The following is a 27,508-nucleotide window of genomic DNA, read 5'->3' as shown; positions in this document are numbered from 1 at the left end:
CTGGATGCAGTTTATCACAGTGCCATCCGTTTTGTCACTAAAGCACCTTATACCACCCACCACTGCGACTTGTATGCTCTAGTCGGCTGGCCCTCGCTATATATTCGTCGCCAGACCCACTGGCTCCAGGTCATCTACAAGTTCATGCTAGGCAAAGCTCTGCCTTATCTCAGTTCACTGGTCACGATGGCAACACCCATCCGTAGCACGCGCTCCAGCTCCACTGATCATCCCTAAAGCCAACACCTCATTTGCCGCCTTTCGTTCCAGTACTCTGCTGCCTGTGACTGGAACGAATTGCAAAATCGCTGAAGTTGGAGACTTTTATCTCCCTCACCAACTTCAAACATCAGCTATCTGAGCAGCTAACCGATCGCTGCAGCTGTACATAGTCTATTGGTAAATAGCCCACCCATTTTCACCTACCTCATCCCCATACTGTTTTTATTTATTTACTTTTCTGCTCTTTTGCACACCAATATCTCTACCTGTACATGACCATCTGATCATTTATCACTCCAGTGTTAATCTGTAAATTGTAATTATTCGCCTACCTCCTCATGCCTTTTGCACACAATGTATATAGACTCCCCCTTTTTTTTCCTACTGTGTTATTGACTTGTTAATTGTTTACTCCATGTGTAACTCAGTGTTGTCTGTTCACACTGCTATGCTTTATCTTGGCCAGGTCGCAGTTGCAAATGAGAACTTGTTCTCAACTAGCCTACCTGGTTAAATAAAGGTGAAATAAAAAATGTTTTAAAAAGATTAATTTGCTCCCATTGGAAATGACAGGCTCTGGTCTATCTTGGGTTAGTTTAAAAACATTTTTGGTTATACTGCATCTAAAGTCAATCTGCTGTCTTCACAATCATGATAAAAGGGTTTCCTACTAATTGTTTGCCTCCTTTTCAAAAGTTATTGTGTTTCTAAGCCAAATCCAAGTTGTATTGAGGTAGGCTAACGTTAGCCAGCTAGTAGCTAGATGGTAGCTAGCTATCTAACATCAGCTATGCTAGGGATGATAGCGATAAAGATTATCAAAATATACATAACCAGACACATAACCAACAGTCTATGGTCTAGCTGCCGGTATACTCACCACCACTGGGGACCAACAAACTACAGCCACCTATTCCCGCTTTATAGGGTCCTTCAGCAGGGCATGCAAACCATACTTGTTGGCTGAGCATCCTGCTGGAAGCATGCATTTTATGTCAATTCGTAAAGGACTTTTCAGTTTAAAAGGTCTGTGATCCTTTGAACGCGTTGGTTGGGGGGGCGATGAATCAACGGAGCCCCATTCAATGAAGGGAAGTGAACTGGGCAGAAGGGCGATTTGCATGTTGAGCTTGGCAAAAGGGGGGCATGATTTGTTGACATCCAAACAGAACCTTCATTTACTCGTTGTAACGCACTTAGGTTCCAAACTCCGTTTTAGACAGGACTGACTTCATGACCAGAACTTATCCTATTTATACTTTTAGTCAATTTTGACACTAAAATAAATGTTTGACTCATCGATGCCACATTGTCCTTAGTTAAACCATCCATCCGTCCATCCCTCTCTCGTCAGGACTAACAGGAAGTGAGAGGTTATGATCATCCCAGTGACCGTGTTATCTGGTGACTGTAGTGAACTGTCATGGCTGCCACTGCAGACGTTGCTGATGTGATTTGAACTGTTTGTTGATCTGCTCTAGGCCTTCAGTCCAGCTCACTGAGCCTGATAAAGGAATCCTGCATGGCACATTCACGTTTGACTCATGATACCTTCAGTTACCTGTGCAGGGCCAGTCCTGGCCATTCTGCCGCCCTAGGGAAGACAAAAAATTGCCACCCCTTCAAGAATATTCCTAGTAACCAAATGTCGTTGAAAAGACTTAATATGAGAAATATGTGTTTTTCCACACGTTGAAATTAGGTTCAATTTAGGTTCTGAATGAAAGTTGAAAATATGTATTTTCCCGAACATTAACAATGTGTATTTTCTGTGTATTGAAAATACATATTTTCCGGATGTTGAAATCAGCCTCATTTTCAGTTCTGAATGAAAGTTATGTCATTTGAATGAAAATATGTAATTTATAGTAGTCTATATTTGGGCCAAATCAAGGCTGGTCCAACCGAACATCGACGTATATTATGACTGGTTCAGATTTGGTCCGGAATGGACCAATTATTTTCTCCATGGATGTGGAAATCATGCCGGTCCAGACTGCACCAAAAAAAAATATGTCCAAAAGGCATCAGCTTCGGTCCGTGCTTACTCAGGTACAGCCTACAGCAGGGATGGGAAACTCCAGTCCTTGGGCCGGAGTGGTGTCACACTTATTCCCCATCCCTAGTCAACACAGCTGATGAATCTAATTGCATTCTAAACTGAAGATCATGATTAGTTGATTATTGGTGTCAGATGTGTTGGGGGAAAACGTGTGACACCAATCAGGCCCCAGAGGCCTGGAGATCCTATCCGTGGCCTACAGTGTCGTCTAAAATGACATTTTGGGAATGCCCATCTATGTGGTAGGCGTTGGTCTGTGCTTACTGGGTGTAGCCTACCATGTCGGCTCGCAATATCATTTTATGAATGCCCATCCATGTGGTAGGCTCACCATTTGTAAAACAGGCATTGCGTTGTCTTTTTTAGTCCGGATTCTTGATTATCCTGAGCCTATTTGCAATGTGTTTACACAGTGGGAAATGCAGAAGTATTTTCTTTTTCGCTATGATCAGCTCGTAAAACATTTTAAGGATACAAACTTGAAACCACAGATCATGACAATTTAGCCCACGGGATGAAACTCCTGGTCACTAGTTGTGACTAGCCTGATTGTCCATACCATGTTGTCCATTTGACTTTGACCTGTCCTGTTTTTAGGATATGTTGTTTGTTAACATGTCAGCATATTTTTATTTGATTGGGCGCCATTTACGTCAGGCTATTTGATTAGAGAAACCTGCTTGATGTAAACATTTTGTCTCCAGGCTACAGAAAAGGCCACATTGTAACGACGTTCTTCTATGTCCTCCTCTGATGAAGAGGTAGAATAAGGATCGGACCAAAATGCAGCGTGGTGGTTACTCATGTTCTTTAATGTAGAATCGACGATACATGAAATAACATAATATACAAAAACAATAAACGAAATGCGAAAACCTATTACAGCCTATCTGGTGAACACTACACAGAGACAGGAACAATCACCCACGAAAACACTCACAGAATATGGCTTCCTAAATATGGCTCCCAATCAGAGACAATGATAATCACCTGACTCTGATTGAGAACCGCCTCAGGCAACCATAGACTAATTAGACACCCCACAAAACCCCAAGACAAAAAAACACACCATAAAAACCCATGTCACACCCTGGCCTGACCAAATAAATAAAGAAAACACAAAATACTAAGACCAAGGCGTGACACACATACTCTTTCTATAATATCCTATCAGTGCATTCAGAAAGTATTCAGACCCCTTCACTTTTTCCACATTTTGTTACTTTACAGCCTTATTCTAAAATGTATACATTTGTATTGTTTATTCACCAATCTACACTTAATAACCCACAATGACAAAGCAAAAACTGTAGTTTTTTTTAAATGAAGGAAATATCACATTTACATAAGTATTCAGGTTTTCAGAAAATGTGCAAACATTCTAAAAAACGGTTTTTGCATTGTCATTGTGGGGTATTGTGTGTAGATAGATGATAATTTTGTATTTATTTAATCTACCTAAAAAGCAAATACGCCACTGGTTGAGAGAAAATGACGCCCTCGCCAATCTGCTGACGCCTAATCCTGCCTAATGAGCGGGCCAGCCCTGTACCTGTTTGTGTTGTGGTTGCCGTGGGTCAGTTGGTAGCTGTGGGATTGGTTTTCCACACTCATTCACTGAAGGTAGTGCTGAATCTCTGTATTTAGTTTCTATTTCATCTGTCGATTCAACCAACTGTACCCACTATTGCGGTTGACTTGTACTTAAAGAAATGCATATTGTACGTCAGCTTAATGAAATCCTCTTCTAAAAGATCATATTTTATTGTTGTAAAATAGTCTGTAAGTCTAACCATAAAAATAAAACCTCTTTCGATGATGGAGGAGGCTGCTGTGAGCCCCTGTTTGTGAAATGACAATCATCATGCCTGTGGAGAATCTCATTTGCCATGGTGACAATCATATGACCAGAACACAAGCCTTTCAGTGATGTTCAGTGTGGAGTTTCAGGGGAGAAGAAAGCACCGCGATATGCATCAGGGCTCACACGCATAAAAATATGAATGCACGCTCACACTTACTCACCCAAGCGCACACACACACACACACACACACACACACACACACACACACACACACACACACATAGACTCTAGGCCTGGAGGAATGCCCCTGTGTGTGGAGCCTCAGTGCCTGTGAGTGGTGTTAGTTTCTCCCCTGTGCCCTCGCGGTCTGTCAGCCTGCTAAGCCCTTTTGAGCCCCCGCAGGACAGACACAGTATATTCCTGAAGGCCAACACACACGCAAAAACACACACGCACTGTCCCCACAGGGGTGAAGCTCAGAGGAGTGGCTCCACAGAGAGCGCTGTCACAGAGCAGCCGAGTCACTGGCTTAGAGCCATCACACATAGTCTCTCTCTCTCACTCTCTCTCTCTCTGTCTCTCTCTCTCTCTGTCTTTCTCTAAAACACACTCACTTGAGCAGAGTGCAGCGTTACCATAGCAATGGGAAGTGATGTCACAGCACTCACCCAAAGAGGCCAGTTGAGAAGTTGTTTGTTTATTTTTTGTGTCATGCGTGCAGTCCTTCTGACCCCACACATATGCCTGAGATGTATAAAAATAACAAGCAACAAACATTCCATATTGGCAGTCAGCTCACATAGCCAGGTGTCTGTTGTGGAGGTAGTGGCAGATCCCTGGAAGGGACAGCCTGGCTGCAGTACAAACAGAGGGTCCGGCCCCTGCCTGGCACTGAGGGTCTGTTGGGAAATCAACCATTGCACATGCATGCAAGCACACACACCTCAGCAGGCACACACAGTTCAAGATGCGTGTGCTTCTTTAACTGTCACACACACACTAACCAGTGACAGAGAGTGTGTGTGTGTGTGTGTGTGTGTGTGTGTGTGTGTGTGTGTGTGTGTGTGTGTGTGTGTGTGTGTGTGTGTGTGTGTGTGTGTGTGTGTGTGTGTGTGTGTGTGTGTGTGTGTGTGTGTGTGTGTGTGTGTGTGTGTTGCCACACAAGGATGATGGCAGCAGCGGCAACAGCTCCACATGGTTTCATTACGATGGCATTCTCCAGCCAAGAGCACAATCCAGCAGCTGTAACTGCCCACTGGGCTAGAGAGACATGGAAAGACGGCCTTCATGTTGGTATGGAAACTCAGAGAATATGTCTCATGTCGAAACTCCGTTGTCCAAATGTGTGGCTGCATTGCCACACTGGATATTCAGAACTGTTGTGTGGAACAATATGGGGACAATATGCTATGAAAGTGTGTCATGGATTGGTGTTGTGTGATCACTTTGAGAGAGTGAGAAAATGACTCTAGTCCATCTTGTTGTTATGTACTTTGCTAGTGCTTGACCATTCATAGTGGTTACATTTTTTTTTTTTACTACCCATTGTTGCAGTAATGTCCCTAGTGAAAACAAATAATGGATGTAGTTAAATGTTGGATAAATTCTTCATTAGCGACTGATGTATGTTTTGTGGTTTAATAGACATTTACTAGTTACGTACCGTATTCACTGTACCCGTCTGTCTACTCGTTGAAGAATACATGGTGAAACAGGTGTTTTATTTGCTCATCTTTAGGTTCAGACCGAACATCACGTAGATCACCTAACCGGGGATCAGAAAAAAAGTGACTGTTGACTGTTATTTCATCACTATCATCATCATCATACACATTTATTGGAAGTGGAGTTTCAATATTGCTTCAAATGATTGGGTGGAATTTCAACATCATTTGAGTCCATTGAGGGCTGTGTTGAAGTCAGGAGCAAGAGCTTTGGTGTAATGTCTGAGGTTTGTTGGGTATGATATCATGACTGGTTGGTGTTTATTGCATTGTTTATTTGGATCAGAGCTGCAAATCTGTCTCTGAGTTTAGACATGCGCACACACACACACACACACACACACACACACACACACACACACACACACACACACACACACACACACACACACAAAGAGGCTGTGTTTTATAGGCAGGTCTTCTAATTTAACAAGTTTACTGTGTCCAGCCCACTAGATTACACCGTTGATCCAACCTGCCAGTGCCAATGTATTTTATCGTCAGCCCCAGGACACAATTGCACACATGCATGTACAGTACGTACACACACACACACACACACACACACACACACACACACACACACACACACACACACACACACACACACACACACACACACACACACACACACACACACACACACACACACACACACACACACACACACACACACACACACACACACACACACGGGAACCAATGGAGACTTCTCCATAGGAATGTATCCTTTTACTCTAAACTCTGCCCCTGTTTCTTCATTGTCCACTCACTAATGTCCCTTCAACTTCCCCTCTAACTACATATTTATAGGGACAAACTTTTGACCCTGCAAATGGTTCTGCATCCATCATCGGATGTAGAGAGTTCAGGAATAACTTTTTGTTGAATGGTTTGTATCCTCAGAGTTTAGGAGAAGCCTTAACTGTGTGTGGGGTCAGATTTTCTGGGTCTTGTTTGATCTAGATGTGTTGTTGTTGTGCTTTTAAGGTAGACTCAGCGATGTGACATAGATGCAGAAGGGAAACGGCATAATGGGTCAATTTCTGGGCCAACAACTTGACGCGCAAGGTTCAACTTCTCTGCTGTTTTTGTCAAGGGTTGAAACCGGTTAAGGGAAAAGAACTGAAAATAAATAACAATTATTTGAGAAAACAAAAGTGATGTATACTGTTCCAGAACAGAACTGTTGTTTTAAAAGCATAGGAACTGGTTAATAACGTTTTACATTCTGCAGAAATTGCAACAAAGCGCCTATGCAAAGTCCTCACTCTGTCACTCAGAAACGTATTCCAGCATCTGCTTGCCAGCTGGTAAACTTTGACACTGGGTGTGCGTGTGTGTGTAGGATACCTGCCCTTCCCATCTGAAGCGTAGGTTATGGTGGCCTACTGACGACATTACAAGTGTAATTCATAAATTAAGGTGAGATGTTTAATTAGAGAAGAATGGATGTACTTTTTTAATCCTAGTTAAAGATATTATAGCTACCATGTTTTACGTTGAATGTATTAACTGAAAAAAGGTAAGATAGGTTTTTAATTCTAAACTCAGCAAACTTAAAATTAAAATGTGTTAGTATTTGTATGAACACAACACGATTCTACATAAACTGAACAAGTTCCACAGACATGTGACTAACAGAAATTGAATAATGTGTCCCTGAACAAAAGGGGATCAAAATCAGTATCTGGTGTGGCCACCAGCTGCATTAAGTACTGCAGTGCATCTCCTCCTCATGGACTACACCAGATTTGTCAGTTCTTGCTGTGAGATGTTACCCCACTCTTCCACCAGGGCACCTGCATGTTCCCGGACATTTCTGGGGGGAATGGCCCTAGCCCTCACCCTCCGATCCAACAGGTCCCAGACATGCTCAATGGGATTGAGATCCGGGCTCTTCGCTGGCAGAACACTGACATTCCTGTCTTGCAGGAAATCACTCACAGAATGAGCAGTATGGCTGGTGGCATTGTCATGCTGGAGGGTCATGTCTGGATGAGCCTGCAGGAAGGGTGACACATGAAGGAGGACAGTGTCTTCCCTGTAACGCACAGTGTTGAAATTGCCTGCAATGACAACAAGCTCAGTCCGATGATGCTGTGACACACCGCCCCAGTCCCTGACGGACCATCCACCTCGAAAAAATTGAACCCGCTCCAGAGTACAGGCCTCGGTGTAACGCTCATTCCTTCGGTGATAAATGGGAATCCGTCTATCACACCTGGTGAGACAATACCGCGACTCGTCAGTGAAGAGCACTTTTTTCTAGTTCTGTCTGGTCCAGTGATGGTGGGTTTGTGCCCGTAGGCGATGTTGTTGCCAGTGATGTCTGGTGAGGACCTGCCTTACAACAGGCCTAAAAGCCCTCAGTCCAGCCTCTCTCAGCCTATTGCGGACAGTCTGAGCACTGATGGAGGGATTGTGCATTCCTGGTGTAATTCGGGGCAGTTGTTGTTGCCATCCTATACCTGTCCCGCAGGCGTGATGTTCGGATGTACCGATCCTGTGCAGGTGTTATTCACATGGTCTGCCACTACGAGGATGATCAGCTGTCCGTCCTGTCTCCCTGTAGCACTGTCTTAGACGTCTCACATTACGGACATTGCCATTTATTGTCCTGGCCACTTCTGCAGTCCTCATGCCTGCTTGCAGCATGCCTAAGGCATGATCACGCAGATGAGCAGGGACCCAGGGCATCTATCTTTTGGTGTTCTTCAGAGTCAGTAGAAAGGACTCTTTGGTGTCCTAAGTTTTCAGAACTGTCAAATCAAATCAAATGTATTTATATAGCCCTTCGTACATCAGCTGATATCTCAAAGTGCTGTACAGAAACCTAGCCTAAAACCCTAAACAGCAAGCAATACAGGTGTAAAAGCACGGTGGCTAGGAAAAACTAGGAACCAGGCTATGTGGGGTTGCCAGTCCTCTTCCGGCTGCGCCGGGTGGAGATTATAACAGAACATGGCCAAGATGTTCAAATGTTCAAAAATGACCAGCATGGTCAAATAATAAGAGAGAGAAAGAAAGAGAGAAAGAGAGAATTAGAGAGAGCATACTTAAATTCACACAGGACACCGGATAGGACAGGAGAAGTACTCCAGATATAACAAAGTGACCCTAGCCCCCCGACACAAACTACTGCAGCATAAATACTGGAGGCTGAGACAGGAGGGGTCAGGAGACACTGTGGCCCCATCCGAGGACACCCCCAGACAGGGCCAAACAGGAAGGATATAACCCCACCCACTTTGCGAAAGCACAGCCCCCACACCACTAGAGGGATATCTTCAACCACCAATTTACCATCCTGAGACAAGGCCAAGTATAGCCCACAAAGATCTCCGCCACGGCACAACCTTAATTGCCTACCGTCTGTAAGCTGTTAGTGTCTTAACGACCGTTCCACAGGTGCATGTTCCTTAATTGATTAGGGTTCGTTGAACAAGCATGGGAATCAGTGTTTAAACCCTTTACAATGAAGATCTGTGAAGTTATTTGGATTTTTACGAATTATCTTTGAAAGACAGGGTCCTGAAAAAGGGACATTTATTTTTATTTCTCGCTAGCTCGCTAATGTTTGCTCTGGTCCAACGTTAAATCAACTTGGAAGTTCAAACAGATGCAAAGTTCCTCCATAGAAGCTGCTCCTTCATAGGTATAATTATGTGGGCCTAATGCATGTTATAACAAGATGCCCAGCGCTTCAAGGCAAGCTTCCTCCATCCTCTCGCTCTCTCCTCACCCTCGCACGCTCCACTGTGACTGTGAGCATAGTGTGTGTGTTTCTTTCATTACGATTAAACATGCGGTTACTGTAAAACACAACTTGCTCTTAACAACTTTGTAATACAGATTATATCGCTTACAGACTCCACACCAAGCTGCTCTATCCACATTGATGGGTGAAGTCATTAAATGTTGAGCGAAATGTCAAATATATATTTTATAAGTGTAAAAAGGAACAGAAAGGAACAATATAAACCTGTACTTTTTGGGTGCTCAAACCGGTTCAGATCTTTTCTGGTTGGAACAGTGGAAGGGAATGAAAAAAAAATGGTTCTGTTCAGAACGAAGCCCCTGGTTTTGGTGTGAACAGCGTGAAGCGAACCTGTGCACATGCGCAGATATGGTGTGTGACTGTTTGAGACCGAAGTCTTGCAGACAGTATATCTGCGGTGTTGTTCATGGCAATGTCATTTCACTGAGTCTACCTTTAAAGATAGGTCAGTACTTTTCATGAGTAGTTGTGCTCACCTGGCTTGCCTGGAAAACTAAGATGAATTCTTTATGATGATAATGATCGTGATGGTGGGGATGATGATGATCATGGTTATGGTCATGGTGGTGATAATGACTGAGAGAAGGGTCTCATTGTTATAGATTTGTGGTTGAAGTTCTCCTCTTTTGCCTCGTGTTTAGAGAGGACGAGACCTGACTCCTTAAGTCTGATTTTATTGGAAGCAAATCTATCAGATTTCTGATGCATTTTAATTATTGATTCCTCTCGTTAACCTTCGTTCATGACTTCTGTTTGTGCGTCAGCTCTTCATTGCATTGTCCATTGTTTTACCATTGCTTACTTACAGTTAACCCTTTCTCTGCTGATCACCATGTTTGGTGAATGTTCATACTGTTCCCTACCTACTTTAATCCAAGCTAACAGCCATCACTCCAACTCTCTCCGTGGCATGGTTCTCCATAATAGCAGTGTGTGTGGCCGAGACTCAACTCAGCTCATACTAGCAATGTGTGTATGTGGCCGAGCACTCAACTCAAACTCCATCAAATCCATTGCAACAAGGATGCTCATTCGCTTTCCCATCCCTCCCCCTCTCCCCCCGTCGACCATTCCCCCTTACCCCGCCAACCGACTTTCTAGAGCCCCATATCAGTCCCTCCTCTGTTTTTCTCTTTCTTAGTTCCCCCCAACCTGACAGTGCCACGGGGTAAGAGCCCCCTGGTGGTTCGGGAGGGCGACACGGTGGAGCTCGAGTGTCTGGTTTCAGGGAAGCCCAAGCCCATTATCCTGTGGTCTCGGGCCGATAAAGAGGCGCCCATGCCAGATGGGAGCCTGCAGGCTGAGAGCTACGACGGGGTGCTGCGGATCGTCAACGTGTCCAGAGAGATGACCGGCTCCTACCGCTGCCAGACGAGCCAGTTCAACGGGTTTAATGTGAAGCCCAGGGAAGCTGTGGTGGAGCTCATCGTACAATGTGAGTCGTGGGTAATGGTATGAGTCTGGAGGATTGTGTGGGGTAGGTGTGTGTGGGTGGGATTGTGTGGAGGATGTCTGTTGGGGTTTGATTGGGGGTCTTTGGGTGGTTGTTTCTTATGTTTTGTGTTTGGGTGTTTGTATGTTGTGTCTGGAGTATCTGTGATCGGTTTTGTGGTAGGTCTATCTATTTGCCTTCTCTCAATAGCTTCATTCAGACCAGACCGCACTGAATGTGTAATCGTGTATGTGCTTCTGTGCACTTACATTATGTGTGTAACAGAACATTACAGCAGCCTCAATGGATCTCATCTTTCTTTCTTTCTTTCTTTCTTTTTTTCTCTCTCTCCACTCCACCCCTCTCGCCCTCCCACAGCCATCCAATGTTCCTTTGAAGGGAAGGGTTTAAAATGAGTCCCAACCTCTATAGCTGCACTGTCAGGACGCACATATATGCACACTCATATAGGCGCCTGAGCAATGGGGCAGATGGAGCAAATGCATCCCCACTTTAAAAATAGGGGAGCAAACGTATGTTTTTATATCCCCACTTTTTTAAAACCAAAATAGTATATGATCCATTGGGCAATTTGTCATTTTACATATTTAGTCATGTTTTGAGCAAGTCTGAATTAAAAGAGATCCATATTATATAATAATTAATTAACAGATGACATGTTGCACCCCCTCCCCCTGTCACCTCAAGATGAATGGTTTTGCCGGCTGGAAAGTTTTGCTTCCCTCCCGACCCCACTGTTTTGGTTCAGTGCAGTTAGAAAGCTCTAGTTACACCACTGGTGTTTACCATTAATAGGCACCTGCAAAATAAAATGTGGTTGTGCTGTTGTATTGTTTCTTGTCTGATGCTCTCAGGGTGTTGTTATATATCATTTGAGAGGTGTACACCACTTACACATTTTGTCATTTCACTTTACCTGTCAGAGGTATGATGAGCACAGGCATGTCTGATTAGGCTTCACTGTATCACAGCATCTGGTAGAATTTAAAGGGCTCGTGTCCTCTCTCCTCACCTCCTTCTAAAAACCCATTGGAGGAGAAGGTCAGTAGGGAAGGACCTCTGGATTTCTCATGCAATGGATTTTTAGAAGGAGAGAGGGCAAGAGGAGTATGCAATTGAGATTCTCCTGCTGACTTACAGTAGACTTCCATCAGCCTACCACAGTTTGCAACTTTGCAAAAAAACTGCATATCTGGTAGCTTGTGGACTGTCAATGAGTAGCTCATGAGTAGCTCAATTATATTGACCAAAAATGAAAAAGCAACATGTTGGTTCCATGTTTAATGAGCTAAAATAAAATGCAGAAAAAGCTTATTTCTCTCAAATTCTGTTCACAAATTTGCTTAAATCCCTGTTAGTGAGCATGTATCCTTTGCCAAGTTAATCCATCCACCTGACAGGTATAGCATTTCAAGAAGCTGATTAAACAGAATGGTCATTACACAGGTGCACCTTGTGCTGGGGACAATAAAAGGCCACTCTAAAACTAGCAGTTTTGTCACACAACAAAATGCCACAGATGTCTCAAGTTTTGAAGGAGCGTTCCATTAGCATGCTGACTGCAGGAAATGTCCACCAGAGCTGTTTCCAGAGAATTGAATGTTCAACCTCCAACGTCATTTGGACTTTGTCAGTATGTCCAAGAGAATTTGTCAGTACGTCCAACCGGCCTCACAACCGCAGGCTAATTGTGTGGTGTCGTGTGGGCTAACGGCTTTGCAGATGTCAAAATTGTGAACAGAGAGCCCCATGGTGGCGGTGGGGTTATGGTATGGGCAGGCATAAGCTACGGACAACGAACACAATTGCATTTTATCAATGGTCATTTGAATGCACAGAGATACTGTAATGAGATCCTGAGGCCGATTGTCGTGCCATTAATCCACAGCCATCGCCTCATGTTTCAGCATGATAATGCATGGCCCAATGTCGCAAGGATCTGTAGACAAATCCTGGAAGCTGAAAATGTCCTAGTTGTTTCCATGGCCTGCATACTCTCCAGACATCAGAGTATGTCTGGAGCATGGAGTAAGATTTCCAAAGGCTGGAGCGTCAGCCTTCTTGCCCGCTCCAGTTTCTCTCCAGTAGTGCTCCAGTAGCACTCACTTCACAAGCTCAGGGCATGCATTTGTAGTCTACTTGTGTGCTGCTATAGCCCCTTGCTTTAGCTACTGTCATGGAGTTCACTAAATATGTTCAATAAGGAACTGATAAAACACACAGGTGCTAAATCAAGGTGACTTACAAAGATGAGGACCAAGAGCAAGAGAGGGAGTGTGGTGATGTAGGGTCTACAACTAAAGAATCATCATGGAATCTGAAAAGACACATATCTCGAAAGCATGATGATGGTGTACTTACTATGTGCACATGCTAAAAAGAAGGAATGAGGTGGGTAGATAACTAAGTGTGTCATTGTAGCAAAGTATTTATAAACAAAAAATCAGATCTCTTAAACGTTTTTCATTTTTGTTCTATTATCTATACAATAGGCCATCGTTGATTTTGACCCAACAGTCCTGGCATATGTTGCCGAAAAAACCTTTAGGCCTACCATGTCACACCCTGACCTTAGCGAACCTTTTATTTCTCTATTTTAGTTAGGTCAGTGTGTGACTAGGGTGGGTAGTCTAGTTTTTTATTTTCTATGTTGGTATTGTTCCCAATCTATCGTTGTCTCTGATTGGGGATCATATTTAGGCAGCCTTTTCCCACCTGTTGTTTGTGGGATCTTGATTTTTGTATTGTTGTTTTTTAGTCCTACAAAGCTGCACGTTTGTTTTGTTACTCTTTATTTGTTTTGTTGCTGGTTCACATTAACCTTTTTGGGATAGGGGGCAGCATTTTCACTTTTGGATGAATAGCGTGCCCAGAGTGAACTGCCTTCTACTCTGTCCCAGATGCTAATATATGCATATTCAGTTAGTATTGGATAGAAAACACTCTGAAGTTTCTAAAACTGTTTGAATGGTGTCTGTGAGTATAACAGAACTCATATGGCAGGCGAAAACCTGAGAAAAATCCAATCAGGAAGTCTGAGGTTTGTAGTTTTTCAAAGCTTGGCCTACCGAATACACATTGAGATATGGATAAAGTTGCACTTCATACGGCTTCCACTAGATGTCAACCATCTTTAGAAACTTGAATGAGGATTCTACTATAAAGGAGGGGCTCATGAGACCTCTGAGTCAGTGGTCTGGCAGAGTGCCTTGGTCTCATGACACGTGCTCCCGACAGAGTTACCTCTCGTTCCAGTGCTTTTCTACAGACAAAGGAATTCTCTGGTAGGAACATTATTGATGTTTTATGTTAAAAACATCCTAAAGATTGATTCCATACATCGTTTGACATGTTTCTAAAGGACTGTAACGGACGTTTTCGAGTTTTTGTCTGGACGAAGTGCTTGCGCCTCATGAAGATGGATTACTGGGCTGAACACGCTAACAAGTGGCTATTTGGACATAAATGTGGACTTTATGGAACAAATCAGTAATTTATTGTCGAACTGGGATTCCTGGGAGTGCCTTCTGATGAAGATCATCAAAGGTAAGTGAATATTTATGGTGTTATTTCTAACTTTGTTGACTCCAAAATGGCGGATATTCCTCTGGCTGTTTTGGGTTCTGAGTGCCATTCTCAGATTATGCTTTTTCCTTAAAGTTTAAAAAAAAAATCTGACACAGCGGTTGCATTAAGGAGAAGTCTCTTTAATTCTGTGAATAACAGTTGTATCTTTAATCAATGTTTATTATGAGTATTTCTGCAAAATCACCGGATGTTTTGGAATCAAAACATTACTGCACGTAACTCGCCAATGTAAACTGAGATCTTTGCATATACATTTTCACATTATCGAACAAAACATGCATGTATTGTGAAACATGATGTCCTATGAGTGTCATCTGATGAAGATCATCAAAGGTTAGTGATTAATTTAATCTATATTTCTGCTTTTTGTGACTCCTATCTTTGGCTGGAAAAATGGCTGTGTTTTTTGGACTTGGCTATGACCTAACATAATAATATGTTGTGCTTTCGCTGTAAAGCATTTATGAAATCGGACACGATGTGTAGATTAACTAGATGTTTATCTTCCATTTGCTGTGTTGGACTTGTTAATGTGTGAAAGTTACATATTTCTAAAAAATGTTTTTGAATTTTGCGTGCTGCCTTTTCAGCGGAATGTTGTTGAGGGGTTCCGCCAGCCCTAGAAAGGTTCATACATATGATGAATGCCTTCCACGCTGCACCTTGGTCCAATCCTTCCAATAACGAAAGTTACAGAAGATTCCACCACCCCAGGACCAAGCAGTGTGCCCAGGAGGAGCAGGGATCCTGGGCCTGGGGGGAAAGCCAGGAGTGGAGGACATCCTGGACGTGGGACGAAATCATGGCAGGAGACAGAAGCATGCCATGGAAGCAGGTGGAGGCAGTGAAGGAGCAACAACGATGACACCGGGGTTCGCAGCCACGACGGAGCCCAAGAGGCAGCCTCAAAAAAAGAATTGGGAGTGGCACACGGGGTGGTTGGCGGAGCCAAGGTGGTAACCAAAACCAACTCCCTGTACTCACCGTGTGGAGTTGGTCACTGTTCAGGTGCAATGTTTTCCGGTTCTAGGCACCGTGTCTCCAGTGCGCCTCCACAGCCCGGTGAGTTCTGTGCCAGCTCCCTGCACTTGTCGTGCTAAAGTGGGTATCTGTCCAGGATGGGTTGTTCTGGCTCAGCGCTCCTGGTCTCCAGCACGCCTCCAGGGTCCAGTACATCCTGCGCTGGCTCTACGCACTGTGTCCCCAGTGTGCCTTCACAGCCCAGTGCGTCCTCCCCGCACTTGCCGCGCGAAGGTGGTCATTTGTCCAGGACACGTCCAGACCTCTGGTGATGATCTATGGCCCGAAGCCTCCAGTGATGAGCCTCCAGTGATGATCCATGGCCCAGAGCCTCCATTGACGATCCATGGCCCGGAACCTCCAGTGACGATCCCAAGGCCCGGAACCTCCAGTGATGATCCATGGCCCGGAACCTCCAGTGACGATCCCAAGGCCCGGAACCTCCAGTGACGATCCATGGCCCGGAACCTCCAGTGACGATCCCATGGCCCGGAACCTCCAGTGACGATCCCATGGCCCGGAACCTCCAGTGACGATCCATGGCCCGGAGCCTCCAGTGACGATCCATGGCCCGGAGCCTCCAGTGATGAGCCTCCAGTGACGATCCATGGCCTGGAACCTCCAGTGATGATCCATGGCCCGGAACCTCCAGTGACAATCCCATGGCCCGGAACCTCCAGTGACGATCCATGGCCCGGAGCCTCCAGTGACGATCCATGGCCCGGAGCCTCCAGTGACGATCCATGGCCCGGAGCCTCCAGTGACGATCCATGGCCCGGAGCCTCCAGTGACGATCCATGGCCCGGAGCCTCCAGTGACGATCCATGGCCCGGAGCCTCCAGAGATGATCCAAGGTCCGGAGCCTCCAGAGACGATCCAAGGTCCGGAGCCTCCAGAGACGATCCAAGGTCCGGAGCCTCCAGAGACGATCCAAGATCTGGAGCCCCCGGGATGGTTCCCAGTCCGGAGCCTCCGGCGGCGATCTATGGTCCGGAGTCCCCGGCGGCGATCTACGGTCCGGAGTCCCCGGCGACGATCCACGGTCTGGATCCTCCGGCGACGATCCACGGTCCGGCGCTTCCGGCGACGATCCCCGCACCAGAGGCACCACCGAAGCTGGTGGATCCGTGAGCCGAGTGGGATCTACATCCCACACAGGAGCCGCCACCGAGGCTAGATGCCCACCCGGACCCTCCCCCATAGAGTCAGGTTTTGCGGCCGGAGTCCACACCTTTTGGGGGTGGGACTGTCACGCCCTGACCTTAAAGAACCTTTTATTTCTCTATTTCGGTTAGGTGTGAGGTCAGGTTTCTATGTTGGCCTGGTATGGTTCCCAATCAGAGGCAGCTGTATATCGTTGTCTCTGATTGGGGATCATATTGTTTCATCTGATCATCTGTTCTTTGAGGAATCTTGATTTTTGTATTGTTGCTTTTTATCCCTACAAAGCTGCACGTTAATTTTGTTACTCTTTATTTGTTTTATTGCTGGTTCACATTAATAAATATGATGAACGCCTTCCACACTGCACCTTGGCCCAATCCTTCCAACAACGAACGTTACATACCAATAGATTTTTTTTTTAAACAAACTCTGCATCTCTGCCCAGCCTGGCAAGAATGGCCAAAAGGATCCCCAGTGGCTTTGCAAGTGTGGAGAGGTTATTCTCTGCTGCCGGCCTGCTCTCCAGGCACCATCACATGAGCCTGAAGTCAAACTTGTGTTTCTAAAAATGAATTCAAATTTTTCATTTCATTTGTATCAGTCTATAATGCACAATGTGACTCGTTTCAGGAAATTGGGCATATGTCACTACTTCACAGGATAGCCATTTGAACATAAATCTGATTATTTTTGGATGTGTTTTTGGGCAGAAATGCCTTATGGAACATCTGAACTTTCATGTGCATTAATAATCCCAATGGTGACTTGTATGCAAAATGCATCTGTAAATTAACAACAAAGCTCAAATGAAAGATAAACACCTTGTTCATCTACCCAGCAAGTCAGCCTAAAATGTTTTGAAAACATAGCACATATTTATTTAGACCACCATGAAAAAAAGACGAGGCAATTTTGTCCCAGAAAATATAAAATTATAAAAGCAGGATTAAAAACAAATCATTCACTAACCTTTGAAAATCTTCATCAGATGACAGTAATAGTACATGTTACACAATACATTTCTTTTTCAATAATATGCCATTTATATCCATAAATCTCTGTTTAAAATGGACATTTCAAAAAATGCTACTCAAATGTCTGGAGAAATGATGATAGCTCCGACAGATAACATCAGATAACTAGCAATAAACATGACTAAATATACATGTTCTACATATAGTTACAAAGATACACTTCTTCTAATGAAAGCTGTATTACATTTATTTTTAACGTTACAGAATTAGTTCACTGGCTATACAATGAGACGGCGCTTACGTTTGGAGTCCACAGAAACCCAAAATAACCACATAAATATTCCCTACCTTTGATGTTCTTTCAGAAGACGTAGAAGGAGTCATACTTACCCAATACATCGTTTGGTTTCACGTTGTGTGTCTCTGTATTAGCATATGCTAACAGCTTCAGCTGAAATGCACCCAAAATGACTTCTGGTCCCGCACTTTGCGCATCAAAACTTCAAATTTACATATTATATGTCGACTAAACTGGTCAAACTATGTGCAGAATCGAGCTTTATGATGTTTTTAACATGTAAAACAATGATCAGCGCGAACAGACAAAACCGCCTTCAATTGCTGTTACTTGAAAAGAACGTGCCCCAAATCGCCACGCGCAACAGAGTGCATGTATTTGGAGTGACACTAACATTTTCGCCCGCCAAACGACGAGGGCTCGCGGGAATATGACAATGAACGCGCCATTTGAAAGCAGGCATCGCGCTGGTTCCCAGATCGGTAGCTGCCTGGGAAGGGTGGGGGCGATGACGTCAAAGTTGACCCAATTGACAAGAGAGAGTTTGGGAGAAAGGCTGCCCTGAGAGTTCTGCTTTACATACAGACATAATTTAGACGGTTTTAGAAACTTTAGAGTGTTTTATATTCAATAATTATTATTATATGCATATATTAGCAATTTTGGGGAAAAATATTTTCAGTTTACTATGGGCACGCACTTCCTCCAAAGGGGGCAGTATTGAGGCCTAGTCTTAAGAGGTTAATAACAAACTTGTATGCCATCTGTAAATACAAATGAAATTGGTAAACTATGAGCCTAGTTGGTTTAGCCATGAAAAAAGACAGGAACCTTCCCCCTGGCCATGATTGGCTGAGATAATGGAAAAGTTCGGATTGGTCTGCCACACTTCTGTCTATAACATGAACTGGTCAGTATTTGTAGGTAATCCATTCTAAGCAGCTTTTTTTAAAGATATCAAAGTTTTGCTCTCCACTTTCTGGAGGACCGAGTTTTGAAATCAGTGGAAGGCCCGGTGGAATTAGAATATGATAGGTACGGAGATGGAGGAAATTCTGGCCTTTGATTGCAAATATGAGTCGAAAAGGGAACACACAGAAGGATTTATAAAACACCTGTCTCCGGATTACATCTTCAAACTATGGGCAACCATGGTATTCGTGACAGAGAGGGAGGAGCATCCATCCATGTATACTGTTAAGATTTTCAGATATTACATGTTCCTAATTTTGCCAGAAAGCCGTTTTCGTTTCAAGTTAAAGCGTACTGTTAGGTAGCTAGCTAATGTTAGCAGGCTGGCTTGCTAGCTAACTTTACATGTTTGATCTGTATAATAATATTATTTGTATCTCAGGGCCATTTACATTTTTAGTTATAGCCTAATGTTAGCTAGCTAACATTGAACCTTGTTACCTGCAGATTCATGCAGGGTAGTAATGTTATGAGTTGGGATTATGGTTCATTGTTTTGCTAGCTAGCTACATGTCTAAACAAAAGACTCCACTATGCAAGTAACCATCTCAATAGAATGTTCATCATGTCACTGTGACAACTGTCAATAGACGTAGTTGGTAAATTCGTACTGGCTATATCTACTCCGATTTCAGAGCACTCTCCTCTGAGTGTGCCATAGCGCAGAGAAACTGACAAAATTAAGAAACACTCAACACCCGTTGAATATGGCCGGTGTCAGTAAATGTCAGCAAAAAAGTGTAATTAAATTGTTGACAGCAGCACAGTTACAGTCACCAATGCTCTGGATACCATAACATTCTAACCAGCTCTGCTAAGGCAAGTAAAAGGGTCAGAGTTAGCTGTTCTCTCATGTGTCTGGAAGTAGATAGCAAGCTAGCCAACGTTAACCAGTTATCTTGGGAGTCTGACTGCTGCTGTTCGGTCAGAATACTCGGATCAACCCTACTCCTCGGCTAGAGCGTCCAGTGTGCACTCTTAACACTCTGAGAGCGAAACGCTCTGAATTTATGAACGGACATTCTGACAACGTTCTGAGTTTATGAACACCCAGGGCACAGTCTGCCACTCCAGATTGAATTAACGAATACACCTGTAGTATAAACCAGCCTTAGTCTTGAAATCTTTGGTTGTTTAGTACATGGCCTCACATCTGAATCCTTAACCTCTCTGAACCACCCATATCCGGGATAATTGTCATCAGCAACGCCGAATAGCATAGCGCCACAGTCAGATAATATTACTATTCATGAAATCACAAGTGCAATATTGCAAAACACAGTTTAACCTTTTGTTAATCCACCTGTCGTCTCAGATTTTGAAATTATGCTTTACAGCAAAAGCAATACAAGCGTTTGTAAGTTTATCGATCGCTCGACAAAACAATAAGTACACTTAACATCAGGTAACTTGGTCACGAAAATCAGAAAAGCAATCAAATGAATCGTTTACCTTTGATCTTCGGATGTTTTCACTCACGAGACTCCCAGTTAGACAACAAATGTTCCTTTTGTTCCATAAAGATATTTTTTATATCCAAATACCCCCGTTAATTTGGTGCGTTATGCCCAGGAATCCACCGGAAAGAGCGTTCACGACAACGCAGACAAAAATGACAAATTATATCCATAATGTCCACAGAAACATGTCAGACGTTTTTTATAATCAATCCTCAGGGTGTTTTTCAAATATCTATTCGATAATATATCAACCGGGACAGTTCGCTTTTCACTAGGACCGGGAGTAACAATGTCCGCCTTTCTCTTTTGCACACAATTCACTCTGATAGCCCACACCTATCCACTTACGCAATGTGGTCGTTCACGCTCATTCTTCAAAATAAAAGCCTGAAACTATGTCTGAAGACTGTTGACACCTTGAGTAAGCGATAGGAAAGGGAATCTGGTTGATATCCCTTTAAATGGAGCAATGGGAGGCTAGAGTTGTCAAAATAGAGGACACTTCCTGGTTTGATTTTTCTCAGGGTTTCGCCTGCAATATCAGTTCTGTTAAACTCACAGACAATATTTTGACAGTTTTGGAAACTTTTTAGAGTGTTTTCTATCCTACCCTGTCAATTATATGCATATTCTAGCATCTGGTCCTGAGAAATAGGCCGTTTACTTTGGGAACGTTATTTTTCCAAACATAAAAATAGTGCCCCCTAGCTTCAAGAGGTGAAAGAGATGAGTGGGGCTAAGGCTTAAGAGGGTGTGAACGATGCTGAATGGGTTTAGACAAAAAAGAGCTCTCCAGTAGGTTTACCAAAATATTCAAGGGCCATTTTTCAAAAGTGAGATTACAAGTTTATCAACTTTCAACGCAGAATTACTTTCCCATTGTTCCTCAACTGTAGTGTATGATATATAATTTTCTAGCTCTGAATCTCTACTATTATCCAATGTAAAAAACACAATTTCAAATTTTGCTACATAAAACCGAATCTGGTTAATCACAAATGCTGAGCTATTTTTGTCCCTACCATGTCGCACACTCGCAAATGCTTCACAATTTATTTATTTGTAGGCTATGCCATAGTTTGTACGTCTCAAATGTCATTAGAAACCACATTTGTTTTAGCAAGTCAGCCATATCAGCAATGTTTTTTTAAAGGCAGTAAATGAGGCTGAATGAACTGCCAGACAAGGCTCCGCTGATAGCCAGGTGTAGCTGTGGTAAGATGTTGGGACTGTTATTGGAACTGCTTTATGTCGGCCCTTTACGTAGGCCCTAACAGTTTGTGGGCACTGTTTGTCACTGTTATAGTGCAATTAATGTATTGTTTAGTGTTGTGTAGTGGCTTTGCTAGCATGCATTCCACTTTTACATTTTTTTGCCCCACCAAGATTTACATGCTAAAATCGCCACTGCTATGCGCAAAATGAAAAACGACAGGATATTTGTAACATGATAAAACAGCCTTGCTGTTTCTACCCTCATTGCATCAAATATTTATGCTGCTCAGACAATGTTTTAACATTTTCATGGTGACACTGACAGCGCAAAAAAATAAATAGAGGAAATCTGTTCTCGACGGACGTCGAAACTCAATCTTTAACCAGAGGTACTATAAAACTATTTGGTATAATTTGCATTGAATAATATACATTTTGTCTTGAAGACAAGGTTAATTTGCTTTGACTCTATTGTTCCACAGGCCAATATGTACTTTTGTGGGGCACAACAAACCGAGCTAAGCATCACACAGTTCTTCTCTCTAAATTCCCTTTCCCCTCTGTCTTACTCAATTGGGTGTGTCTCACTCACCCAATTGCCTTCCGACTGCTCCCTCTATACATGCATCCTGAGTGTGCACACATGCTCCCATTTGGCCTACATAAATCAATGCCCATACAATGTATCTAACTGATGGGATACACAATCTACATTCCTTGCTAAATAACGACAGTTTTATCACAAATTCCAAATGGACTGGTTGATTGAAGTAGGGAAATATGTGTTCCAACAACGAACTGCAGTTTTGGAATAATTACATCCTGTCTATTTTTCACTTTGGCTACTTGCGAACTGCTAGTGCCATTTAGAATTGATTAGCCTAAGGCTAGGCTAGAATTGGTTAGTCAAGGACCCTACACATAGACAGGTCCCACACTGAAAATATGCATAAACATTAGTTTGATAAAGACAACAAGCATATTTTGATCAGAATCATTAAGCCTAGGCCTACTCACCAAACAGATGTCGTGGCCGTGATTCATCACCATGCAGTGTTCAAAGAATAGGCAGAATAAACTAAATCGAAGGTATGTATATCTAAAGTATGTTTCATGAGCTGATCTAAAAGATCCCAGAAATGTTCCATACTCACTAAAAGCTTATTTCTCTCAACTGATGTGATCAAATTAGTTTACATCCGTGTTAGTGAGCATGTCTCCTTTGGCAAAATAATCCATCCACCTGACTTGACAGGTGTGGCATATAAAGAAGCTGATTAAACAGTATGATCATTACAGAGGTGCACCTTGTGCTGGGGACAATAAGAGGACACTCTAAACTGTGCAGATTTCCTGTTGTAGAGAGTGAGGTGAGGTGAATGATCTTCATAGCAGCTAAATCCTTTGTTTACCTTTTCAGCCACTGCGTCAGTGCGGAGCCAAGCCTAACCGCTAACCTTTGATATGTGTTGCCTGTCATCAGCGTTATAATCACAATCAATTCAATGAGCATTGGCTGTTTAGTCTTCAAAGCACATCAGAACTTCATTAATGTTCCTCACAGAGCCAACTCATTAATTACTGAACTCAGATGTGATGGCCACATCAAAATACCTTGGATAAAAAAAGGAACAAAAATAAAATAACTGTGGTCTCTTGAGTTCCTACCCCATCATACTTCCATTATAGTCATGTTGTGATTGATTACTTGTTCTATAAATGGTTATTACGGTGTTTTCCATATACACACCTCGTGCGGATTTCCTGGATACAGATCAAGCCTGGTTTTGGACTAAGGAGCACTTTCAATAGAAAATCTCCTGTTTGTGATCATCTGGTCAGTGAGTATTTTCTAGGCTTTAGAGGGAATAAGTACAGGAGTTTTGATTGAACATGTGAGGGCCAAACTAACTAACTAACTGGGCCATGTGAGAAAACAATGGGGATTCGAGTCATGGAAACTTTAAATCACCAATAACAATAGAATTTATGGCACACAGTAACAGAATCAACCCTTTCCCTAAGTTTTCTTATTTCCTATAATCACTTGCCAGAGAAACCGTATGCATTCACCCAGCGCCATGCATGGATTGCTTTAATTTCCCTCATTCCCTCGTTCTTTTTTCTCCTTTCTCCTGAAAAACTTCCATCTCTGTGAATGAGAAACACTGCTTTGAATCCCAGTCTTTGATTTTAAATATTCCATTCAAATCTACATTAATGAATACAAAATGAATACTAGCGGGAATAAATTAGCCTTCTGCTAATTAGCCGTTAAGCCATCTTAGAATGTCATATCTCTAGGAGGAGTGGGGTTTCAATGGAATGGAGTACAGTACTATACTGTAGTAGCTAAGGGGCTGTTCTGAAGCCTGCTGTGTATGTGCTTGTGCGTGTGCGTGCGTGTGTGTGTGTGTGTGTGTGTGTGTGTGTGTGTGTGTGTGTGTGTGTGTGTGTGTGTGTGTGTGTGTGTGTGTGTGTGTGTGTGTGTGTGTGTGTGTGTGTGTGTGTGTGTGTGTGTGTGTGGATGGGCGCCTGCCTGTCTGAAAGTGAGGTTGCAAAAACATATATCTTCACAGGGGGAATCCATATTTATGAACTGAACACAACTATTTTTAGAACACCTGGCCAGAAAGAAATGTGTGCATGTATCTATATGCCAGAAGTGCGCAACAATGCCTAATTTATCCTAACCATTACAAATATATCCTAATTGCTAATTCAGTCAAAAAAACAAACAAGTGCCATTTAAAATGTATTTATTGAAACCACAATATCAACTGGTTATATTATATTGTTGAACACAATCATCAAAAAGGCATTAACCTCAGCAGTGGCGCTTGATTGTAGAAGACTATGGCTTTTATTAATTTAGCCCTTATCACAGTAAAAACACACAGAGTTTATAGTAAAAAAAACAATGTAATATTACAGAATAAAATATAACAGAATATGTTTCCAAATGAACAAAAGGTTGGCCGCGTGGAGTGACACGGATTTTGCATCTGGAATTATTATTCCCAGAGTGACAATAAAAAGCGGGTTCAATCTGGCGAGTTGAAAGACAATTTTTTCAGGGTTACCAACCAAAATAGATCTGCTTTTGACATACACTTTACATGATACGTTTATATATATATTTGTTCAGTCTACATTGCATTCGGAAAGAATTCAGACCCCCTTGACTTTTTCCACATTTTGTAATGTTACAGCCTTGTTCTAAAATTGAGCAAATTGTTTTGTTTTTTCTCATCAATCTACCCATAATGATGAAGCAAAAACAGTTTTATCAATTTTAGCAAATGTATAAATATTTAAAAAAAGGAAAAATCATATACTGTAAGTACATAAGTATTCAGGGCCTTTACTCAGTGCTTTGTTGAAGCACCTTTGGCAGCGATTACAGCCTCGAGTCTACTTGTGTATGACGCTATAAGCTTGGCACACCTGTATTTGGGGAGTTTCTCCCATTCTTCTCTGCAGATTGGTTGCATGGGAAGCATCGCAGCACAGCTATTTTTAGGTCTCTCCAGAGATTGTTCGATTGGGTTCAAGTCCAAGCTCTGGCTGGGACACTCAAGGATATTCAGAGACTTGTCCCAAAGCCACTCCTGTGTTGTTTTGGCTGTGTGCCAAAACAATCCTGACTAGTCTCCCAGTCCCTTCCGCTGAAAAACATCCCCACGGCATGATTATGCCACCACCATGCTTCACCATAGGGATGTTGCCAGGTTTCCTCCATACGTGACGCTTGGCATTCAGGCCAAAGAGTTCGATCTTAGTTTCATCAGACCGGAGAATCTCATTTCTCATGGTCTGAGAGTCCTTTAGGTGCTTTTTGGCAAAATCCAAGCTGGCTGTCATGTGCCTTTTCCTGAGGAGTGGTTTCCGTCTGGCCACTTTACCATAAAGGCCTGATTGGTGTTTTGCAGAGATGGTTGTCCTTCTGCAAGGTTCTCCCATATCCACAGAGGAACTCTGGAGCTCTGTCAGTGACCATCGGGTTCTTGGTCACCTCCCTGAACCAGGCCCTTCTCCCCTGATTGCTCAGTTTAGCTGGGCGGCCAGCTCTAGGAAGAAACTTCTTCAATTTAAGAATGATGGAGGCCACTGAGTTCTTGGGGACCTTCAATGCTGCAGAAATGGTTTGGTACCCTTCCCAAGATCTGTGCCTCGAAACAATGTTGTCTTGGAGCTCTACAGACAATTCGTGGCTTGGTTTTTGCTCTGACATGAACTGTCAACTGTGGGACCTTATAGACAGGTGTGTGTCTTTTCAAAGGCTCTCTCATCATTTAGTAATACAGGAAATTACCACGACAGGCGGCAGGTAACCTAGTGGTTAGAGCTTTGAACTTCTCATCATTTAGTAGTTGACCCAATCGGAGGGGCGTGTCGTAGCTGAATCAGAATTAGTTAGGTAACATAGTTACATAGTTAGGTAACATTAGTTAGGTAACATAGATAAATAAGATGTTTTATTTACTTACTATACTTTACTTTACTTTATAATTTACTATACTTGTCATTAGAATGTCTTCTTTTGGACTATACTGTTGGCAGTTGCATTTTCCTTTCTTCTCTAGGGAAAAGTCACTTGGGGCCCAGAGAGGGGAGAGATCAAGATTGTCTTTTACATGTCTGGTAATATGCAGAATATTAGAAAGGGAGAAGTCAGGTTTGAACATTGTCTTCATATTTGAATGTGTCTGTAACTATTCCTAAACCATGTGAAGGGCTCCACCATGTCTGTACTCCAGTCACTCCCTCCTTTTCCCATTGGGAGGAGGAGTATGGCAGTGTCTGGAACCATTGTAATACCCTCTGATGTTGCATGAATCCTGACCTAGTATATGACCTAGAGGCCCACTCCCCTCTGTGAGCTTGTCCAGGAGGGGGTGTATTTGAGATGGGAGTATCTAGAATTTCCAATCGATATATGCCATTGGATGAGGTAATGTTTTGGTACTATGAAGTACCAAGAACGAGAAGTAGAACCTTGTCTAAGAGACCAAACTGAATGATAATTTATAGCTAATGCTATCTGGCTATGGGATACTCCTCTCTCAAGTAAAAGGCCCTTTGTGAAGTTCCTAAGATCAGTGGTTTGTCATGTGAGTTGAGAGGGGTGTATCTTGGCTATAAAAGATACTAAGTATTATTTTGTAATTCATTCATTTATAGACAATGAAATGATCTGAGAGTCAAAGGGCTATGGTGAAGCTCATATAATTAAAGATGGACTCCTTAAGTATAACTCTGACTGGTATGTTGATTGCTCTCTCATCATTTAGTAATTCAGGAAATTACCACGACAGGCGGCAGGTAACCTAGTGGTTAGAGCTTTGAACTTCTCATCATTTAGTAGTTGACCCACTGTTCCTAGGCCGTCATTGAAAATAAGAATTTGTTCTTAACTGACTTTTCTAGTTAAATAAAGGTCAAAAAATTAAAAAGATCCCTCTTCATAAGATTCCATCACACATTCTGAATGCCCAGTGGTGTAAAGTACTTAAGTAAACATACTTTAAAGTACTACTTAAGTAGTTTTTGGGGTATCTGTACTTTACTTTACTATTTACATTTTTAACAACATTTACTTCACTACATTCCTAAAGAAAATAATGTACTTTTTACTCCATTCATTTACCCTGACACCCAACAGTACTCGTTACATGTTGAGTGCTTAGCAGGACAGGAACATGGTCCAATTCACACACTTATCAAGAGCACTTCTGTGGTCATCTCTACTGCCTCTGATCTGGCAGAA

The 27,508-nt window shown here is 42.8% G+C and overlaps 1 protein-coding gene across 1 annotated transcript in view; it reads left to right on the top strand.

The window, feature by feature from the left end:
* Nucleotides 1–27,508, top strand: part of LOC118398434 (MAM domain-containing glycosylphosphatidylinositol anchor protein 2-like) — a 352,144-nt gene that overhangs the window by 216,392 nt on the left and 108,244 nt on the right. Inside the window, exon 9 of the mRNA XM_052470749.1 lies at nucleotides 10,736–11,029. Coding sequence (XP_052326709.1) covers nucleotides 10,736–11,029 — 294 coding nt within the window. The remainder of the gene's footprint in view (nucleotides 1–10,735; nucleotides 11,030–27,508) is intronic.

The sequence above is a fragment of the Oncorhynchus keta genome, chromosome 19, assembly GCF_023373465.1.
Source record: "Oncorhynchus keta strain PuntledgeMale-10-30-2019 chromosome 19, Oket_V2, whole genome shotgun sequence".
Taxonomy (NCBI): domain Eukaryota; kingdom Metazoa; phylum Chordata; class Actinopteri; order Salmoniformes; family Salmonidae; genus Oncorhynchus; species Oncorhynchus keta.
The sequence above is the reverse complement of the archived record's forward strand: the minus strand, read 5'-3'. Positions and strand labels throughout refer to the sequence as shown.